Below are 16,297 nucleotides of genomic sequence, written 5' to 3' on the forward strand. Positions count from 1 at the left end.
CCCCACACCACCCTTCTGTGTGTTTTGTTACTAGTATTTGCCGTGCGCATTTAATACGATTTCGTTTCGGCCTTTGCGGCAAAGCATATGCGGCCTCGACGCCGCGATCCGTCTCTATCACGGCACAAATTAAGCCCCCAACGCCAGCGATCCGCCCCTAGTGCAAGCCGATAATACGTGTGCCTTCAGTGCATCCAAACAGAAACCCAACCAAAAAAGCCTAACTACCCACCTAAAAAATCAAGCCAATTGTGCAATACCATGTCAAATTTAGAGGCCCAACAGTTTAGAAGCACAACTGCAATTGTTGACTTTTTGGTGATTTTTGGATATATCCCGTAATACTGATTTAGTTTAATAAATTGCACAAACTCTTAAAACACTTGGATTAGCCATGTCACAAGCAGTATGAAATGTTGAGAAGGGGTTTGGACCATAGGATGGGGGCCATGCAGGCCCTACACCACCCTTTTGTGTGTTTTGTTACTAGTATTTTGCGTGCATTGACGACACATAAAATTTCGGCGCCCGATTATCCCCCCCCGACATAGATCGCCGGACTCCGACGACATCCGTTTAACGACGACAAATCGTGTACCTTCGGCACCTCCGACGTACATCCACCCCCTTAAAACAGGCGCCTTGATTCCCCGACGGCGGATCCCCTCCTACTTATGTATCCAGAGCCCAACAACCCATAAAAGTTCAGCCTAAAAACAATCCAAACCTTTTTGGGGTGGGGTGGGTGAGGTGAGAAAAAATTTTAAACTCACCCGAAAAAACTTGTTAACTCACCCAGAAAAACATTTTAGTGGCTAGAATTAGAAAGTGGCACAACATCTTGGGAGGTGGAATTTGTCCACCCACTCCACCATTCTTTGTTACTAGCATATTGCGTGTTCGGCGACGCGTTGTATTAAACAGACGATTCTAACATTCGTTACAAAACTTAACTTTGTACATGTTTTGAATATTGTATTCGAATGGAAAGGTTTTAGACACGAGAACCGCATGGTTTGGGGAGAATCTGAGAGAAAATGCGCAATAGAGTAAAAGTACCGATTGAGAACAATCAACAATAACCCGATCATGCACCATGCATCGATTGACTAAATAGCCCGATCATTCCATTTAAACAATGTTTTAGCATAAAGTCGCACATTTATTAAAAAAAGAAGGGAAGAAAAAAATTAATCAAGTTCAATTAGTAGCACTTATTGTATTCATTGAGAGGGGGCAGCAAAATTAAAATAAGCATACTTCACGGACAAAGGTTCGATCGAGCATGCTCGCAAGTTGGCAAGAAGGCTGTGATTTCAAATGAATACCAGCTCAAAGTATTGCTTCAATAGCACTTAGATGCACTTAGATTTTGCATGACTTACAAAGGCACCAAAGAGTGCCAAAAACGAAGCGCCAGATCAAGAGTGATTCCAATAGCATCAAGAGTATCGGTTCTCTCTCGGATTAGGTGGCTTTTCAAAGGAAATATAGCAGCTCCGCAGTAGAATCAAGCAACATCTAGCATCCGGAAAATAAGAGTTGAAACGGATCAAGAAATAATAAAGAATATAGAAAAGTTTATTAGAATAGAAAACCTATATGCATTGCTAGTAAAGTATTCAATCACAAAGCCAATGACCGAGGTTACCCATAGACCAATGGCATCAACAATAGAATTATAAGTAACAACAACGATTTTCCTTCCCTTGTCATTTCATCGATCTAACAATGACACAGCGGACTCTACCAATCCATTCTTACATAAGGTGTCAATCAAGGCACTATGTAAGACAACGTTTCTGCTTTATTTTCACTCTCTAAATATCTCCATTGCATCTTGGTAGATACCCCTTCGAAAGTACACATCAATCAAAGTTGAGTAAGTAAATAGATTAGGACTCAAGTTTTCTTATTTTCTCTCCTCAACGACTTTTTAACCTCATCATAAATACCCTACTTTCCATAATTTCTCAAAAGCATTATAAATAGGGAAAATTTTTGAAAATTGGGGTAATCAAAGGCCTTGGCACAAAGCAATTGCTAATTGAAAAATGAGAAATAGGTGGTGAAGTAAAACGACTTGGTGAATTTGTTGTACTTTTTGTTGTTTGAACTTTCTCCATTATCTCATCATCACTTCCAAATTCCAACAACATCCAGGATTGGATACTCTTTCTCACTATGGGATCAAATATGCGAACATGGAACTTCAAACCATCTTCAAGTTTGAAAACTAAAAATCCCCAATACATAGATCATGTGCTCTTGCAAAATCTTCCCAACCTTCTAAAACCAAAACCTATTCATTCATGCTAACAGCCAACACTTGCTACTTCTACGGTCCTCAATGTGACATTTCCTTCAATTGCACTTCTCTTCTAAGTGTTGGTTCTTGAAAGCGAGGAGAATTGACTACAATAAATAAAAGAAAAACAATCCAGCTAAATAGAGATCAAAGCACTTTTCGAGCTACATATAAGGAAATAGTAGAAAATAAGAGGTGCTCACAATTTCTTTAAGTGTGAACCAGAACGATGACCTTGAAGAAACGGGGTTTACTTGGTCGATTGTGGTCTTAGCCATTTTCTGATAATGAACTATTGTGTTAGCACCCGGGGTGACAAGGAACACACAACCCTTTACCCGGGATTTAGTATCTCAGCTATCCCCAGGATAATTGGGCTCAAGCCTCAAGCTTCCTCTAATTTTCCACCCTTTGGCACAACCATCAATCATGGTGCTATAAGTTACAACATTAGGCAATACATTCTTCACCATCATCTCAGACATTATCACAAAAGCCAAATCCATTTGTCCACCTTTACAAATCTAATTAACCATCTCACCAAACAAAACAATCCAAACCTTTTTAGAGATTGATCTAAAATCTGGGGTGGACATAGAAAATTAAGATGAATAAAAAATTTATAAACTAATACTCTACTCTATCAACATGAACAAACAATGTTAACTATTTTTCTTTTACATTCAGAAAAACATTGAAAAGAGAAACGAAAGGGGCGGGGAGATGAAGAAGGAGAGCTTATTATAATTTATAAACATGGATATACAAAGTTTATTTCAGACATTTTAAGAAAAACAGATTGATTTTTATTACAAAATTACAATTGGTGAAATTCAATCTGTAGGAGTGAGAAAGCTAGAACATACCTTTTTTAACTACCAAATTCAACATGGAGAGTTTCTTCTCGAGTTGGAGAGTTTTCGAAAATTTGTCCTATTAGGTGCAAAATGACGAAACTGCCCCTGTTGTTTTAGATGCGAAAAGACGAAAATACCCCTATGACGTACGTGAAAATTACTGTTCATCAAACCCCATATTTTTCTAATATAGTAAGATATAGAATATAGAATATAGAATGTTCTAAATTAAGTTAGTTTGATACATACTCGTGACATAACCGTTGGACCAGAAGAAGCATATTGAATCAATGTGTACACTATACACTTAGTTCACCATCAAAAAATAAAATAACATTAGAGCTGCTAAAGTAGGCGGGATTATGAGTAGCCGTGGTTATAGACTCTGCCATGCAATACACCCATACTCTCCATACTCTTTGCCTGATATAGGGCCCAAGATGTCACAGTGCAGATAAAGCCTGCCTACTTTAGAATTTGGCAAATAATATAACTTATACGTACTATTAGATGTGAAACAAGATTCACCAGCTTAAAGAAACAATGACAGAGAAAAGGCAAATAGAAACGACATGGCATGTATTGATGCATATATTATTCGTTGTACGAAAAAAAATTATCAAACAGCAACCTTTCATTTGAAGGAAAATAAAACAAATAAGAAAATGAGTGTTGTCTAGTGCTCTGCCAAAATACTCTTTCGTCTCCTCCTAGGACTTATTTTTTGGTAAAGTCTTCTCCTAGAGGGCTAGAGGCTAGGACTCGAGGTTCGTTAGAAAAACATGATCTCATATTCTTGTTTCTATTTTTTCTCATGCGAAGGAAGAGCACCCGATTTATATATTTATATATTTCATAATATTTTGAATTTATATCGTCATGGCAGGCTGGCCGGGATGTCCTATAATTGCTATTATATATATTCGGAGAAGTGAAGGTGATGGTCATGACGCATCTATCAACTCGACCATACCAAACAAAAGAATCTCTTGCATCAGCATACCTACGACTACACACTAAGATGGTACGCCTCCTCTCGAGTAGATTTCAAAACTTTCTTACAATTTTTTTCCTTCTATGAGAAATGACGAAAAAGGTTTCGTGTCATTGTGTCACACAAGAAAAATCATCTTTCGGCTGCTTCGCCTCTCTTCCCGGCTTAGGGGTATTTGGAGTAAGGGGGGCGACCATCATATCTTTACGCGCACAAGTGGCAACAATAGTATAAATATCTACATTTATCCTAAAAGACTATTAGGACATTATACCAAATTAAGACTTAATTCTTAAGTTGGGATGAGAAAAGAGAAGGATTTTGGTTGTTGTTAATGGCTGCTCTTTATGAGAATGAAGATATCTACGTATCTAGTATGTATATTGGAAGTGGTAGTGAAATTTGAGTTAATAACTCATATTAGAATCAATAATCACACTGGAATCAAGTCATACGCAGTTTTTGGGGGGTGACTTTTATATGTATTGAATGTGTACATCGGATGCAACACGTGTACTGATGAGTACAAATATACGGTCAAAATGAGTGATATGCTTTCATAAGAGGCACGTGGGTAGTAGTCATAGGTGTTCAGGTTTGTCTGAACTGGCATAGGGTGTAATAATGGTAAATACTCCGTAATGATGGTGAATGACGACTGTAATGGTTCATGTATTACGACATGAAGAAAGCTTAATGATAATGGTAGTAATGATAACAATGACAAATAATAATGTCACGAGGTGGAACCGAGTGACAAGTCGTTAGTGCTTATATGCATGCGAGTCTTTGAGCTTGAAGAATGTGCAACATGACGAGTGTGCGAGTCATTGAGCTTGACGAGAGTGCGAGTCATTGAGTTTAAATTTGAGGAATGTGCATATGTCTGGAGTCGTTATGAGTTGATGGAGTCGTTGTGATTGACTTAGAGTATGAGGTCCCTTACAAAGAGGTTCATTAGCATTAAGATGAAAGACCAACTCTATCATACGATTATCACCTTACTCAGCCGCAAGAGTGCATATATATGGTAAACAGTCAACCCACACCTAAACACCTAAAGCGCCTGTGTTCCACATGCAAAAGTGCAAACCCATGGGAACCACAATCTAAATTACAAAAGTTTATGTACGTAAACATAATAACAACAATGTTACAATGCGATGTTTAAATGTTTAATTGAAGATGACTATGAGAGCACAGTTAAACTCCAAATTCTCAAACACGCGAGTATTTACCTGCGTTGATGGCGTTGATTATCTTTCAGCCTGCAATAAAACTTAAAATTATCTTTTATTATACCCTATAAATCCAAACGTAGATAGCAAACCTAAGGACCGCGACTGATGGGGGACTTGGGAAATTCACAAATAAAATACTAACAGCAAACTAGAATATTTAGAATTAGCGTAACTTCCAAAATCTACGAAGGCATCATAATAAGTGAACGTCTCTCAAATTAAGCACGTATTACATTTTTGAAAGTTTAAAGCTGTTTAACGTATAGCAATGTAGGAAATGATGATCCAAATCGTAAGCATTAGTCATGCAGAATGTACTTGACATAGTTATTTAAACATATATAACCAGTAATGACAATTTTACCTATCAATTACCTTGAGAGAAACAAAAATAATATGTACAAAAACACAAGTCTTCTATAATTCGAGATAAATCCATCCTCGTGTCCTAACATATATGCTGAGTAGATCAAAGATTTGGCCATAGTGGCCAGTCCTAACTTTCCTATTTCCTATCGAAGGAGGGAAGAGGGGGGAGGTCGAACTCAGATCAGATAATTAAATGGAATATTACAGGCAATAGATAGCAACCTCATGAATACTCCAATTATAGTTTGTGCATGAGACAAACACCTACATTGGATCCTAATTTCTACAGGATCAAACTACGTGGATATAGTAATCTCCTTTTGTTTTCATGGCAATGCTAAATTTAAGCTGCATGTCTTCTAAAAAAAAATTTGGCTCAGTATTTTTAGCGAAAGACTCATCAGACAGCCTTCATTTGAAAGCTGTAGTTTTCGATATAATTATATTCAATTTTGGCACTTTAAATGAAGGCTGTAGTTTTCGATATAATTATATTCAATTTTGGCACTTTCTCCAATTCTCAATGCTGGTAATTTGGACCTGCATGGATTTGTCCACTCCAGACACGGAAATAAGCTTCAAGTGATCTGGTATTAGTATAATTGAAGAAAATATTTTGTATGTTGCAGCAAGCCAAAGCAATAAATGCCTCATCAGATTGAATGACTACCTATCAAGCATCAACACATGTAGCGGTGGGGGTCTATGTATCAGTGTCGAGGTGGGCCCTTGTTACATGTCTCTGAACGACTACGTGGAGACAAAATCTTGGCATGTTGCGGATCTCTGTATGTAATTGCCAAAATTTAATCAAGGAAAACTATAATCTCAAGCTGCAAAAAGACGATCACCATATATATCAAATGATTTCCAGCAGGCCATGGTATTCAAGACCAATTTTGATACAGGGACATGCAGGTTTTAAAATAGCTCTAAAACAGAGACAAATTTTACGCTTAATAAAGAATAGATAAAATAAACCAAACCAAGCTTTAAAATACAAATTGCCAATTGACAAGTTCTTAGTTCAGCTGAATCCACGGTTTCAAAAACCATCTGATAAGCTAATAGAGGATAAATACTAACAACTCTTAGCATCTAATGTCTTGGGAATTAAGATTCAAGTATTTAAGTTTTATTAACAACAAAAGATGAGCAAATAAACATGTGCCAATTAATTGCTTCTGGGCATACTGTGGTAGAATGAGATAATCTACTAACATATCAGCAGACTTTTGTTTACAATTGGAAATGAATTTTAGGCCATTGACATCCTTAGCTTTAACCAGGTTGAGTTGGTAAGTTTTAAGTATGGCGTTTACATTAAACATCCATTTATTTTTGTACCGAAACATACAATGACACTCGAATTCATATAAAATTATGAACGAATAATGAAAACCATACAAATGACAGATATATTCAAGAGATCAATCATTGCTTCAAGCATATACCTGGAAGTTATATCACCTCTCCAAAGTTACAAAGAAATTGTCTTCTAAAAAATGTTTCTGGTGCCCGTATCCGCGAAATGATGGAATCCTGTATACTGGTTAAACATCAGATAGCATCAGCGACTAACCTCACCAAGGGTTTCATGCTTGAATGAAAAATTTGTAAGAACTAGCAATACCTGGTTAATCCTTGAGAATGGGTCTCTTTAATCCTTGTTTATTCGAACCAACAAGCCAGTTGGGGTTGGAACTGTTTTTAGCTTACCAGAACCAATCAAATCACGAAGATGAAAACGCATATCAAGTGGAGACATGTGAAGCCGTTTTTTCTCCAAAAGGGCCAGTAGCATCTCTGTGTATTTTCTACGGCTAAGGAAAGATAAAAGCTCCTTTCTCCCCTGAAGCAATCCGTTTAAATAGTTAACCATCAGAAACAAGAAAACTGTACGTATTAAGTAAAATTTGCTAGTGTGGCTGTCCAACTTAAAGAATCTTTCTTTCTTATCATGTTAAGGGATAACAAAACAACGGTATAGCATGCTTGTTCAACTGTTCAAATTGTAATCAGATGATAGAGTAAAAAAAACAAATACTGTTTCTCAGTGCATCAAAAAAAAGTATCAAGGAAACATCTTATTCACAAGTTCTGGTAAAAATGATTCATATTGAGGTTCACCCTATCACCTGCTGTCAAAGCAGGTAGGGAGTCTCCAATAGAATTCGAAATGAGCAAGAGCTACATGAAAAGAATATTGCAAAAACCTAAAGGTTAAGGATTCAATTGTACCATAAGTTAAAGAATAACGAAGACAAGAATAGTTATAGAAGACCTCAAATACATATCAATGCTTAAAAACATATTAATTTTCGGCTCCATAAGTTAAAATTCACCACAATTAAATACCTTCCAATTGTCTAGATCAATTTAAAATGTGGGAAAAGACAAATGTAACACCAACCCGCATCTACACAGAGCGTGTTTCATTAAAATCATCCATTGTGTATACACTTCAATAGTTCATTACTTCAGCGTGAAAATATCTTATGAACTCCTAAATAGCCTTGATATAGATGACAGTCCGGCTATAGGGGTGGTGACGTTCAAAGCAATGTAGGCTCTTAGCTTACAGGTAATCAGTGCACTATTCAAACCTACTTCTCGTGGTGGTTGAAGATGCTTTTGTAGTGTTCAAGTACCAACAGATCAATTTACTCGAGCAGTGTGACATACTAAAGTATGGGTGAAAAGATATTACCATACATTCATAATGACATTTGGATGTGATTAACTTTACTCTACCTTACAGTGCCCCAAAACTCATAGAATATAACAAGTTAACAACTCCCATCTAAAGTTCAGTAAGCAACACTCAACTAAATCGCCCATTACTGAATTACAAACTCTACTACCAACAAAATGTTGATATAATTTAGAAGCACATGTATACCTGAGAGAGGCCCTTAAGCACTGAACCAATATTTGGAATTGCAAACCAGTACATGTCCGGATCAATCAACTGGCGTGTCTACACGAAAACAGGTACTATTCAAGCAGAACATCCACATGGAAGTAGGGATATTTAAGAAAAAATGTACGTTGGGAGAAATCATTCAGGAAATTTTCATTGCACAACAACTAATATTCTTAATGGATCAAAAACATTTAGAAAAGAAAAAGGTAAGAGATCTAAAAGCCTGCAGCCGGTATAGTAGGTCCTACAATCACAAAGAGCCACAGAGGCCATACTGTTAAATGGTCATCTTCATTTCTCGAGGGTCACAAATATTCATGTATTTTGGGAATAGGAAAGGCTAAACATAAGTTAAGATTTCTGTTGCCAATACATATCAACATGTACGTGTTCATTTCTCATTGTACATACTACCAAGCATTCCCCCCCCCCCCCAAACAATATCTTACATATAAGAGATGGGGGAACTTCCTTCGTTTAGTGCAGTACAAAGGATTGAACAGAGATGACCGTAAAGTTTATAATAGGAAAAGAAAGTAGAAAATGAAATCAGAAGACCACTACAAGGCTCAGAAATACTATTTATATGCATTCAGTGAATTAGGATGTCAAAGATCCTTACAAGAAGACCGGCGTTGATCAACAGTGTTATATGCTCATCTTTCACCTTCCCCCCCAATGATAGGAGTGAACACTGCAATGTAGCAAAGAGGACCAAACTGTAAAAGAAAAAAAATAAAAAGAAATGAAAAGTGTTATGCACTGACAACAGTAGAAAGAAAGCCTAGAGCTCAGTATACTAAAATTGCTAGGAACACATGTACAAATGGGGGCAGCAAAATTAAAAAGACCACACTAAATGACTCACCAACTCGTGATGTCCAATGCTGGGATCCAGCTTGGAGGCAATAACATACAATTTGAACCAATCAAAAACCATGATGTCATCTTTTCCTTTTGCTTCCATCCTTTTCTCAACAATTCCTACCTAAACACATAAAGAGAGAGAGAAAAAAAATAGTCTGTCATGATACTGTCGATCTAAACACCTAACAACACTCAAAGCATGCCATACACACAGTCATAAGACAAAATTCTGAAATATATCACAAATAATCGTGACATATGCCAGATTATGAGGAATTGCACGATATACTTTACTGTCGGTCTGGAGATATGCCACTATGCAACAAATGCCGAGATTTCAACCAACAGAAGTTCAACCGAAGGGCATTTTGTACTACGATCATAAATGAAAACATACTTGAAAGTTGAAACTTAACAAGATAAAATAGAATATAGTTCAACCTGATTTATATAGTCTTCCATAAACATGATAGCATGGTCATCCTGTCCAGTATTCAATTTGAATATTCTTAAAACTTTATCTTCCTTCATCGACTGCGATTGTTACAACATATCAAAGTCAATTATATTCAAGAAGGAAAAAAAAAAAAAAGTGGTTCTTAAAACACAAACACTGACTAAAGAAGGAGGAAAGAATTATCCCATACCTCTAAATCCCTATCCACTTGTGTCCTGTCATATACACTGCTATACAACTGGGAGCGTAAAATAAAAGGATGGATAGAAATCTTTAAAACACACACACAAGAAACAGTTAATTAGCTAAACAATAAAGAGCCTATACATTTCCATAATTAAACAACAATTTTAAAGACAAACTAACCTTGTCAAGTTTGGGAAATTGGCCGTGCATCATTCGAAGAGCAATTAAAGTATCACTAAACATAAGATTGTTCTCTGCATTTACAGAAATAAATTAATATTAAATGAACCATTATTGAAAGGAGAGAAGATTACAAAAGAAGGCGATTAGTTACCAAGGGATAATATTTCCGTGGTTTCGTTATCTTCTTCTCGTTGGCGTTTTTTTCCTTTGGAATTTGAATGTTTCTCCATTTATAACGTTCTAACCAAGTTTGAGATTTGTCCGGGAAATTTAGGGACGGCGGCAAAATAAAGAGAGTTGGGCTAGAAATATATGGTCCATGGGCCCTTCAGGTTAAGATCATCGACCCCACCGACAACCCATTGACCCAACCCACAACCCTAATACATCGAAATTGTTTTGCAGTTTCGTTTCAGTGGGCCGTGAGCGGAGAGAGAAGAGGGTGCGGAGAGAGAGAGGGGACGAAGAGAAGAAAAATGAGAACAAATAGACCGCTCACTTGATTATTATCTTGAAAAATTGCTGAATAGGTAAATAGAAGAGTTATGTTGCCTTAGCAAGGTCAGAAATATCGAGACAAGCAAGTCTGATGAAATAGCATCAGGTCTGAAGTTATGAACTTGTGAGCAATTGGATTCGTTATGGTTGTTGAGAAGTTTAAAGTTTGGGACACTGGTTACAATAAATTAAAAATCAGAAGCTTCATTGCACACTAAACTTGAGGCACAAAACAAGCTAATTCAGCCACTAGCATCCTATAGGAGCCAAAATCACAAGCATGAAATGCATCAAGCGCTCAAGAGTCGAGGCTCCCAAACATTAACTAATTAAATCTGACTTTTTTATGTAAAGTACAACGATTAAACACATGAAGCTCGACATTTTCATCAGTGATCAAGGTCTCTTAATATATGTGGGACATGTTGATTCTTACATGAGTAACTGACATTGAAAAATACAGATATTCTGAAGAAAAACAGATGAACAGCTACATAACCTGGAAGAAAATTATAAATATACATGAGCTTTTCTTAATTTACCCCAACACCATCTATTCCAGTGTTTCCATCAGATATTATCTGCTAAAAAGCACAATCTTGGGACAAAAGAATGTAAAAGAATGCTGAAAAGGAAGAATAATAATGTTATATAACAGCAACGGACAGCTTACAACCTAAATTGCGACTGTAAAGATACTATTTAGGCCATACTCCTTAGGTGCGGCCCTGCTTAGGCTATGCTATAGGTGAAAGTGGGAACAAGACTATTGAAAGTTTGAAACAAAACCATCCCAAAGGACCTCTTACTCAGAATCCACAGTCTCAGTGGCCAGCCATATTTTCTTTTGGATCACTAACACAACTTCATCATCATCCTGCTCGGAATCAGAATCAGCATCAGCTGTTGCAATGGCCTCCCAGTGGAAAGCTGTCAAATACTTTTTAATGAACTCCACCACATGACGCTTATCCCGAACTATGATGAAGCCAGTAGGCCTTAGCATACGGTCCATTTCAATCAGCAGATCCTCACCACTGCATCCTTTCTTCTCAATGTCGGAAAAGACAGTCCAAGCATGAAGGAGATCATAAGTCCGAGGGTAGGTCGAGTAGGCTTCACACCTGTCAAAGATAGAACAAGATAGAAAAACCCTATATTCAATAAAGATGTGGAACCAAAAACTGTATTTACGTTCCTCTTCATTATTTCCTTGCTTTCTTTCTCTTCAATTAACAAAACAAAAAATGAATTATATCATAAATAACATTGTTAAATATACTTATTTAGGAGCATCACAGTGTTATATCAATCAACCAAAGAGCAATTAAACTTTAACAGGAGCTCTGCAAGTTACAACAGCTGGTATGATTTCATGAAGAATTAACTGATTGATATTCCACTGGAGGCTAAAAAGTTTGCTCTGAAACCATAATCTGTTTACAAAAAACACCTCGCAATTTCTACACCATAAAACGCATCAGGTAATTATTGTGCTTGAACAAAATTCTTGCTTACCAGCTGTGTACAGAGCCAATGAGGCCTCTGTCATATATTAATTTCAGTGTGTTTGGACCATCCTCTGGTACAACATTCATCACCCAAACATCTTTGCCCTTCAGAGCGGCAGCAAAAGATCCAAAGTTTGCTTTCATATCCATTATATTCCTCAGAGTGTTGGATTTAATCTTCGGGTTCAAAAGAGTCCAATAATTCTCAACCCTTCTTTGCCACACGTCCTGCACCACAGCAACAACAGTTATTCCATTAATCAGAAATTTGCATTTCTTTCTGCACTAACACAGTCCGCTAGATAACAAAATTTCAAGAACAAACATATGAAAATGACAACAATGGGGTGCCTTAAATTACCGTGTCCTTTTCAAACATATCATTGGAATAACCAAAATCAGTGAGACGTGGAGGAGGGGAAGTTAATCTAGTTGGCCATGGAGCCAACCCACTCCCTTTGGATTTCTGGGTCTCTGATAACAGCAACAATAAAATAAATTAGGTTGCAGTTCAAAAACATTTACCTAAGAAAACACCTACTTTGGGGTTAAAGAACTGTTTTCACATTCTATGTAACACATACCAAACCAGCTGGAAAAAAAAAAAAACAGGGGTGGCACATAAGACTCATAAACTTACGCTCAGAATAAGGTGTAATACAAGCTTCCATAGGCACTCCCCACACAGCATCTGGATCATCATCAGATCTGCAGAGAGGAGGTTGAGTACCAGGCTCTCTTTCCATGTAACAATTATTTGTCAGAGGTTTGACCCAAATGACTGTTTGGTTTTGCTTGGCAGCAATTTTCCAGCACATACGTTCTACAAGGGCACTCATTTCTCTCCATATCTTCAGGTCTTCCTCATCTTGTGCATATGCTTCTGGAGACGAGTATGCAAAATAGCCTCCCGGCCTGAGCAACCTATCTAACTCGAGAAGAAGAATGCCATCCCGTTGAAGCCAATCAATCCTACACCGAGAACAATGAGCAAGTTCAAAAGATCGGCTCGGGTAAGGTAGCCTCTTTGTCCCCAACACACCAAGATATGCAGGAATTCCTCTCTCAAGAGCAAACTGGATTTGGTTCTGATGCACGTCATTAGGTGCTACAGACATCGCTATGATATCAGATGAAAGAAGATAGGCACCGAAACTTGCAACTCCACACCCCACATCAAGTACCGTCCGGATCCTTCCCTCATTGTTTAAAATATTGTTTGAAAAGTTGAGCATCTGTTAGTTCAAACCAAGAACAACATTATTGCACTGATTTTGCAATTCAATTATAAAACTGATCTACACAAAATATAATTGAGAAAAAAGGATGAAATGGACTTTATGCACAGTAAAACCACTGGAGAAGAGAGAGAGAGAGAGAGATAGTCTCAAACAAAGTCATGGAGACATCTCCTCTAAGACACTGTTTCTTAGCAATAAAACAAATTAAAGGAGGAAGGGGATGGGGATGGGGCTGGGTGCTACTGTTTCAAGACATTTCCATTTTATACTACTAAAGGAGAAAAAATCTTACATTTGCAAGTAAGGCAATATACTTGTCAGCTCCATAATGAAAATGAGTACCACCACCAGGAAATATAATCTTTTCACCTTTTTCAACCATCCAATTCTGATCAGATTTCTCATGTGCAAGGTGAGTATGAGGTATGTTTGCTTTCCATACTTCATCTCTGCTTCTTGGCCACTTGACTGGGACCTACAATAGTCCAAAAACAATGACACTTCTAAAATTTCCAAAGGAAAATAAATAAATAACAAACCATCTTTCACTTAAGCTATTAACCTTATAGCCTGTTGGAGGAGGAATCAAGCAATTGAAGCGTCTTTCAGGCAGAGGGCAATGTCTCTCATAGTGCTCCATCAAAGATAAATCAAGTTTCAATCTCATTTGGTATATTAGATTCCTATCTAGGCACGGAATCAATTCAGAATGCCGATCATCACAAACCTATGAAGCAAGGAACAGAAGTTTAAACTTATTATATTGATACTTTTCAAGAGAAAGTTGATCATTAAGGCACATCAGGAAAGAAAACTCAGAAAAGCTCATTGTCAAGGTATATTTAAAACAGTTAGTAAAAGCAACAGCACTTTAGATACTCACAGGAAAGCTCTTTGCCACTATGTTGTTCTCTCCATCATCCTGCCCAAATTTTGTGAATGTTTCATCCTTGCTGACCGAGTCAGCATTGTCATCACCACCCAAATAAGATGACCCGAGTTTTTTTAAGGATGTTGCACCACTATGCACTTGAGATCCGAGAGAGGACCCCCCATAGTAAAAATACAGAAACCCCAGAAATATTGCCACAACACACAAAGCAGAGATTAAGCGCTTCTTTTGAACTCCATCAGCTCTTCCCCTTGTCATTATTGTATCAAAAAAATTCTAAAAGACCTAGCTATTCTTCTAACCCACTCTGATTACAAAATATGCTTCATGTGGTGCACTGAATCAATAAAAGAATCCACTAAGAGCTATGAATAGTACATTCCAATTATCTTGCATCAACAGACCTAAAACAACAAGCAGAGCTAATATCCCCTACGAGTTCACAGCATAACTGAAGCTGAATGCACAGTCCTGCAAAATGTAAAAAAATAAAAAATAAAAAAATAAAATCAAATGTACTTAGAATAATCCGATAAAGTCCAGATGCTATCGTACAGTGATCTGAAGACTGAAATATAACATAGCATTTTACTGAGTTGGTAATGCGTGTGGTCATTGATACGACAGTTTGCAATTCGATATATTGAGTAAGAGCTAAACAGACCTAGGTGCTTTCAGATCAGAAGTTGAGAAGTAGATAGCTGATAAATTCCAACAAAACATGCAAATCAACATCTAAGCATAAGATCAACAAAATTCTCTTACCGCATACCAAACCTAACAAGCTTACAAATGAATACAATGTTTGATACAACAAGTCTTTTAAAGTCCCCTGATTGGCTATGGGTGGAAAACTAAGTTGTTTCTATTGAGAGATCTCAAATACAAAATGGAAATATTCATTAACATTTAACCAACACCAAATGTCTTTTTTAGTATAAACACAACAAACTTAAACAATCATATAACCAATCAAAGCATATAATTAATCAGTAAATGAGCTGAATTAACATAATCTCAATATAAATCTAATAATCAGATCGAGTAAATTAAGTAATAACTGAATCAGATCTAGCTAAAACAATAATGTAAGGTAAGTAATGAACTTACAAGCTGAGATCTCAAATAAATATAAGTGAATCCTAGAATGTAGGGAAAAGGAGAAGAAGAAAGTAGGCCAAGAGAAAAATGAAGGACGGTATATATAATATAAACTATAAAGAGTGAATGAAGCGAGAAACTTCAGTAGATGAGATCTGAAATATTTATTATTATTATTATTATTTTCTTGTTTGTTTTATTATGGGAACAAATAAAACCAAAACACAACAAACGACAGGTATAGAGAGAGCGAGGAATTTTATGGTATGGAATTCAGTGTTTTTAGGGCCCCCAATAAAGGCCCAATATAATTTTACATTTTGGTTTAGCTATAATTAGATGCAGGTGGATATGGTGGGAATGTGACAATATTCACCTTTTATTATAGTTCAAAACCTTTGCCCAATACAAAGGTGAATATGGTGGTGATTATTTTTCCAAGTCAAAACAAGAATAAAACATTCAACTGAGATAGTGGTTGAGTTGTGAACTTTGGACGGGATGTTGGATTCTATCTGGATTACAAAACTCATTAGACGGAATCCAACATCTCGTCTCACTATATTTCTTTTTTTCCAGACGGAATCAAACATCCCGTCCGGCTGGAAGAAAGTGAAAGTGGGTTGTTTTGCGTCTGTTGATATTAGACTCACCAGACGGGATGTT

General features: G+C 36.8%; 2 protein-coding genes across 4 annotated transcripts; both read right to left on the minus strand.

The window, feature by feature from the left end:
• Nucleotides 1–5,099: 5,099 nt before the first annotated feature.
• LOC147500238 (Serine/Threonine-kinase) lies at nucleotides 5,100–10,739 on the minus strand. Of its 3 annotated transcripts, XR_015196254.1 has the most exons (11): nucleotides 10,540–10,739; nucleotides 10,386–10,459; nucleotides 10,210–10,290; nucleotides 10,004–10,096; nucleotides 9,564–9,683; nucleotides 9,318–9,389; nucleotides 8,672–8,749; nucleotides 7,403–7,621; nucleotides 7,224–7,318; nucleotides 6,440–6,555; nucleotides 5,100–5,427 (listed from the first exon to the last, which is right to left on the minus strand). XR_015196254.1 is itself a non-coding variant. In XM_086561911.1 (9 exons), the coding sequence occupies exons 1-8, from the start codon at nucleotides 10,616–10,618 to the stop codon at nucleotides 7,430–7,432; spliced, it is 789 nt and encodes a 262-aa protein (XP_086418037.1). In that variant the 5' UTR covers nucleotides 10,619–10,739; the 3' UTR covers nucleotides 6,966–7,318; nucleotides 7,403–7,429. The 3 variants fall into 3 exon arrangements, 1 of the variants encoding a protein (XP_086418037.1); XR_015196255.1 differs by lacking the exon at nucleotides 6,440–6,555; XM_086561911.1 differs by lacking the exons at nucleotides 5,100–5,427; nucleotides 6,440–6,555 and having other exon boundaries at nucleotides 6,966–7,318.
• A 530-nt stretch (nucleotides 10,740–11,269) lies between these two features.
• Nucleotides 11,270–15,882, minus strand: LOC147500239 (putative methyltransferase PMT8). The gene is made up of 8 exons (XM_086561917.1): nucleotides 15,641–15,882; nucleotides 14,522–15,001; nucleotides 14,201–14,365; nucleotides 13,931–14,113; nucleotides 13,038–13,632; nucleotides 12,759–12,871; nucleotides 12,405–12,625; nucleotides 11,270–12,010 (listed from the first exon to the last, which is right to left on the minus strand). Exons 2-8 carry the CDS (start codon nucleotides 14,786–14,788, stop codon nucleotides 11,692–11,694), a joined length of 1,863 nt encoding a protein of 620 aa, XP_086418043.1. The 5' UTR covers nucleotides 14,789–15,001; nucleotides 15,641–15,882; the 3' UTR covers nucleotides 11,270–11,691.
• Between the last annotated feature and the right edge of the window lie 415 nt (nucleotides 15,883–16,297).

The sequence above is a fragment of the Coptis chinensis genome, chromosome 5 (assembly GCF_015680905.1).
Source record: "Coptis chinensis isolate HL-2020 chromosome 5, ASM1568090v1, whole genome shotgun sequence".
Classification (NCBI taxonomy): Eukaryota; Viridiplantae; Streptophyta; class Magnoliopsida; order Ranunculales; family Ranunculaceae; genus Coptis; species Coptis chinensis.

Coding starts and splice junctions, on each gene's coding strand:
- LOC147500238 (XM_086561911.1), bottom strand. CDS start 10,618: ATGGAGAAACATTCAAATTCCAAAGGAAAAAAACGCCAACGAGAAGAA. Junction 10,460..10,539: donor CACGGAAATATTATCCCTTG/GTAACTAATCGC, acceptor CTGTAAATGCAG/AGAACAATCTTATGTTTAGT. Junction 10,097..10,209: donor AAGTGGATAGGGATTTAGAG/GTATGGGATAAT, acceptor TAACAATCGCAG/TCGATGAAGGAAGATAAAGT.
- LOC147500239 (XM_086561917.1), bottom strand. CDS start 14,788: ATGACAAGGGGAAGAGCTGATGGAGTTCAAAAGAAGCGCTTAATCTCT. Junction 14,114..14,200: donor CTCCTCCAACAGGCTATAAG/GTTAATAGCTTA, acceptor GGACTATTGTAG/GTCCCAGTCAAGTGGCCAAG. Junction 12,626..12,758: donor ATATGTTTGAAAAGGACACG/GTAATTTAAGGC, acceptor GCTGTGGTGCAG/GACGTGTGGCAAAGAAGGGT.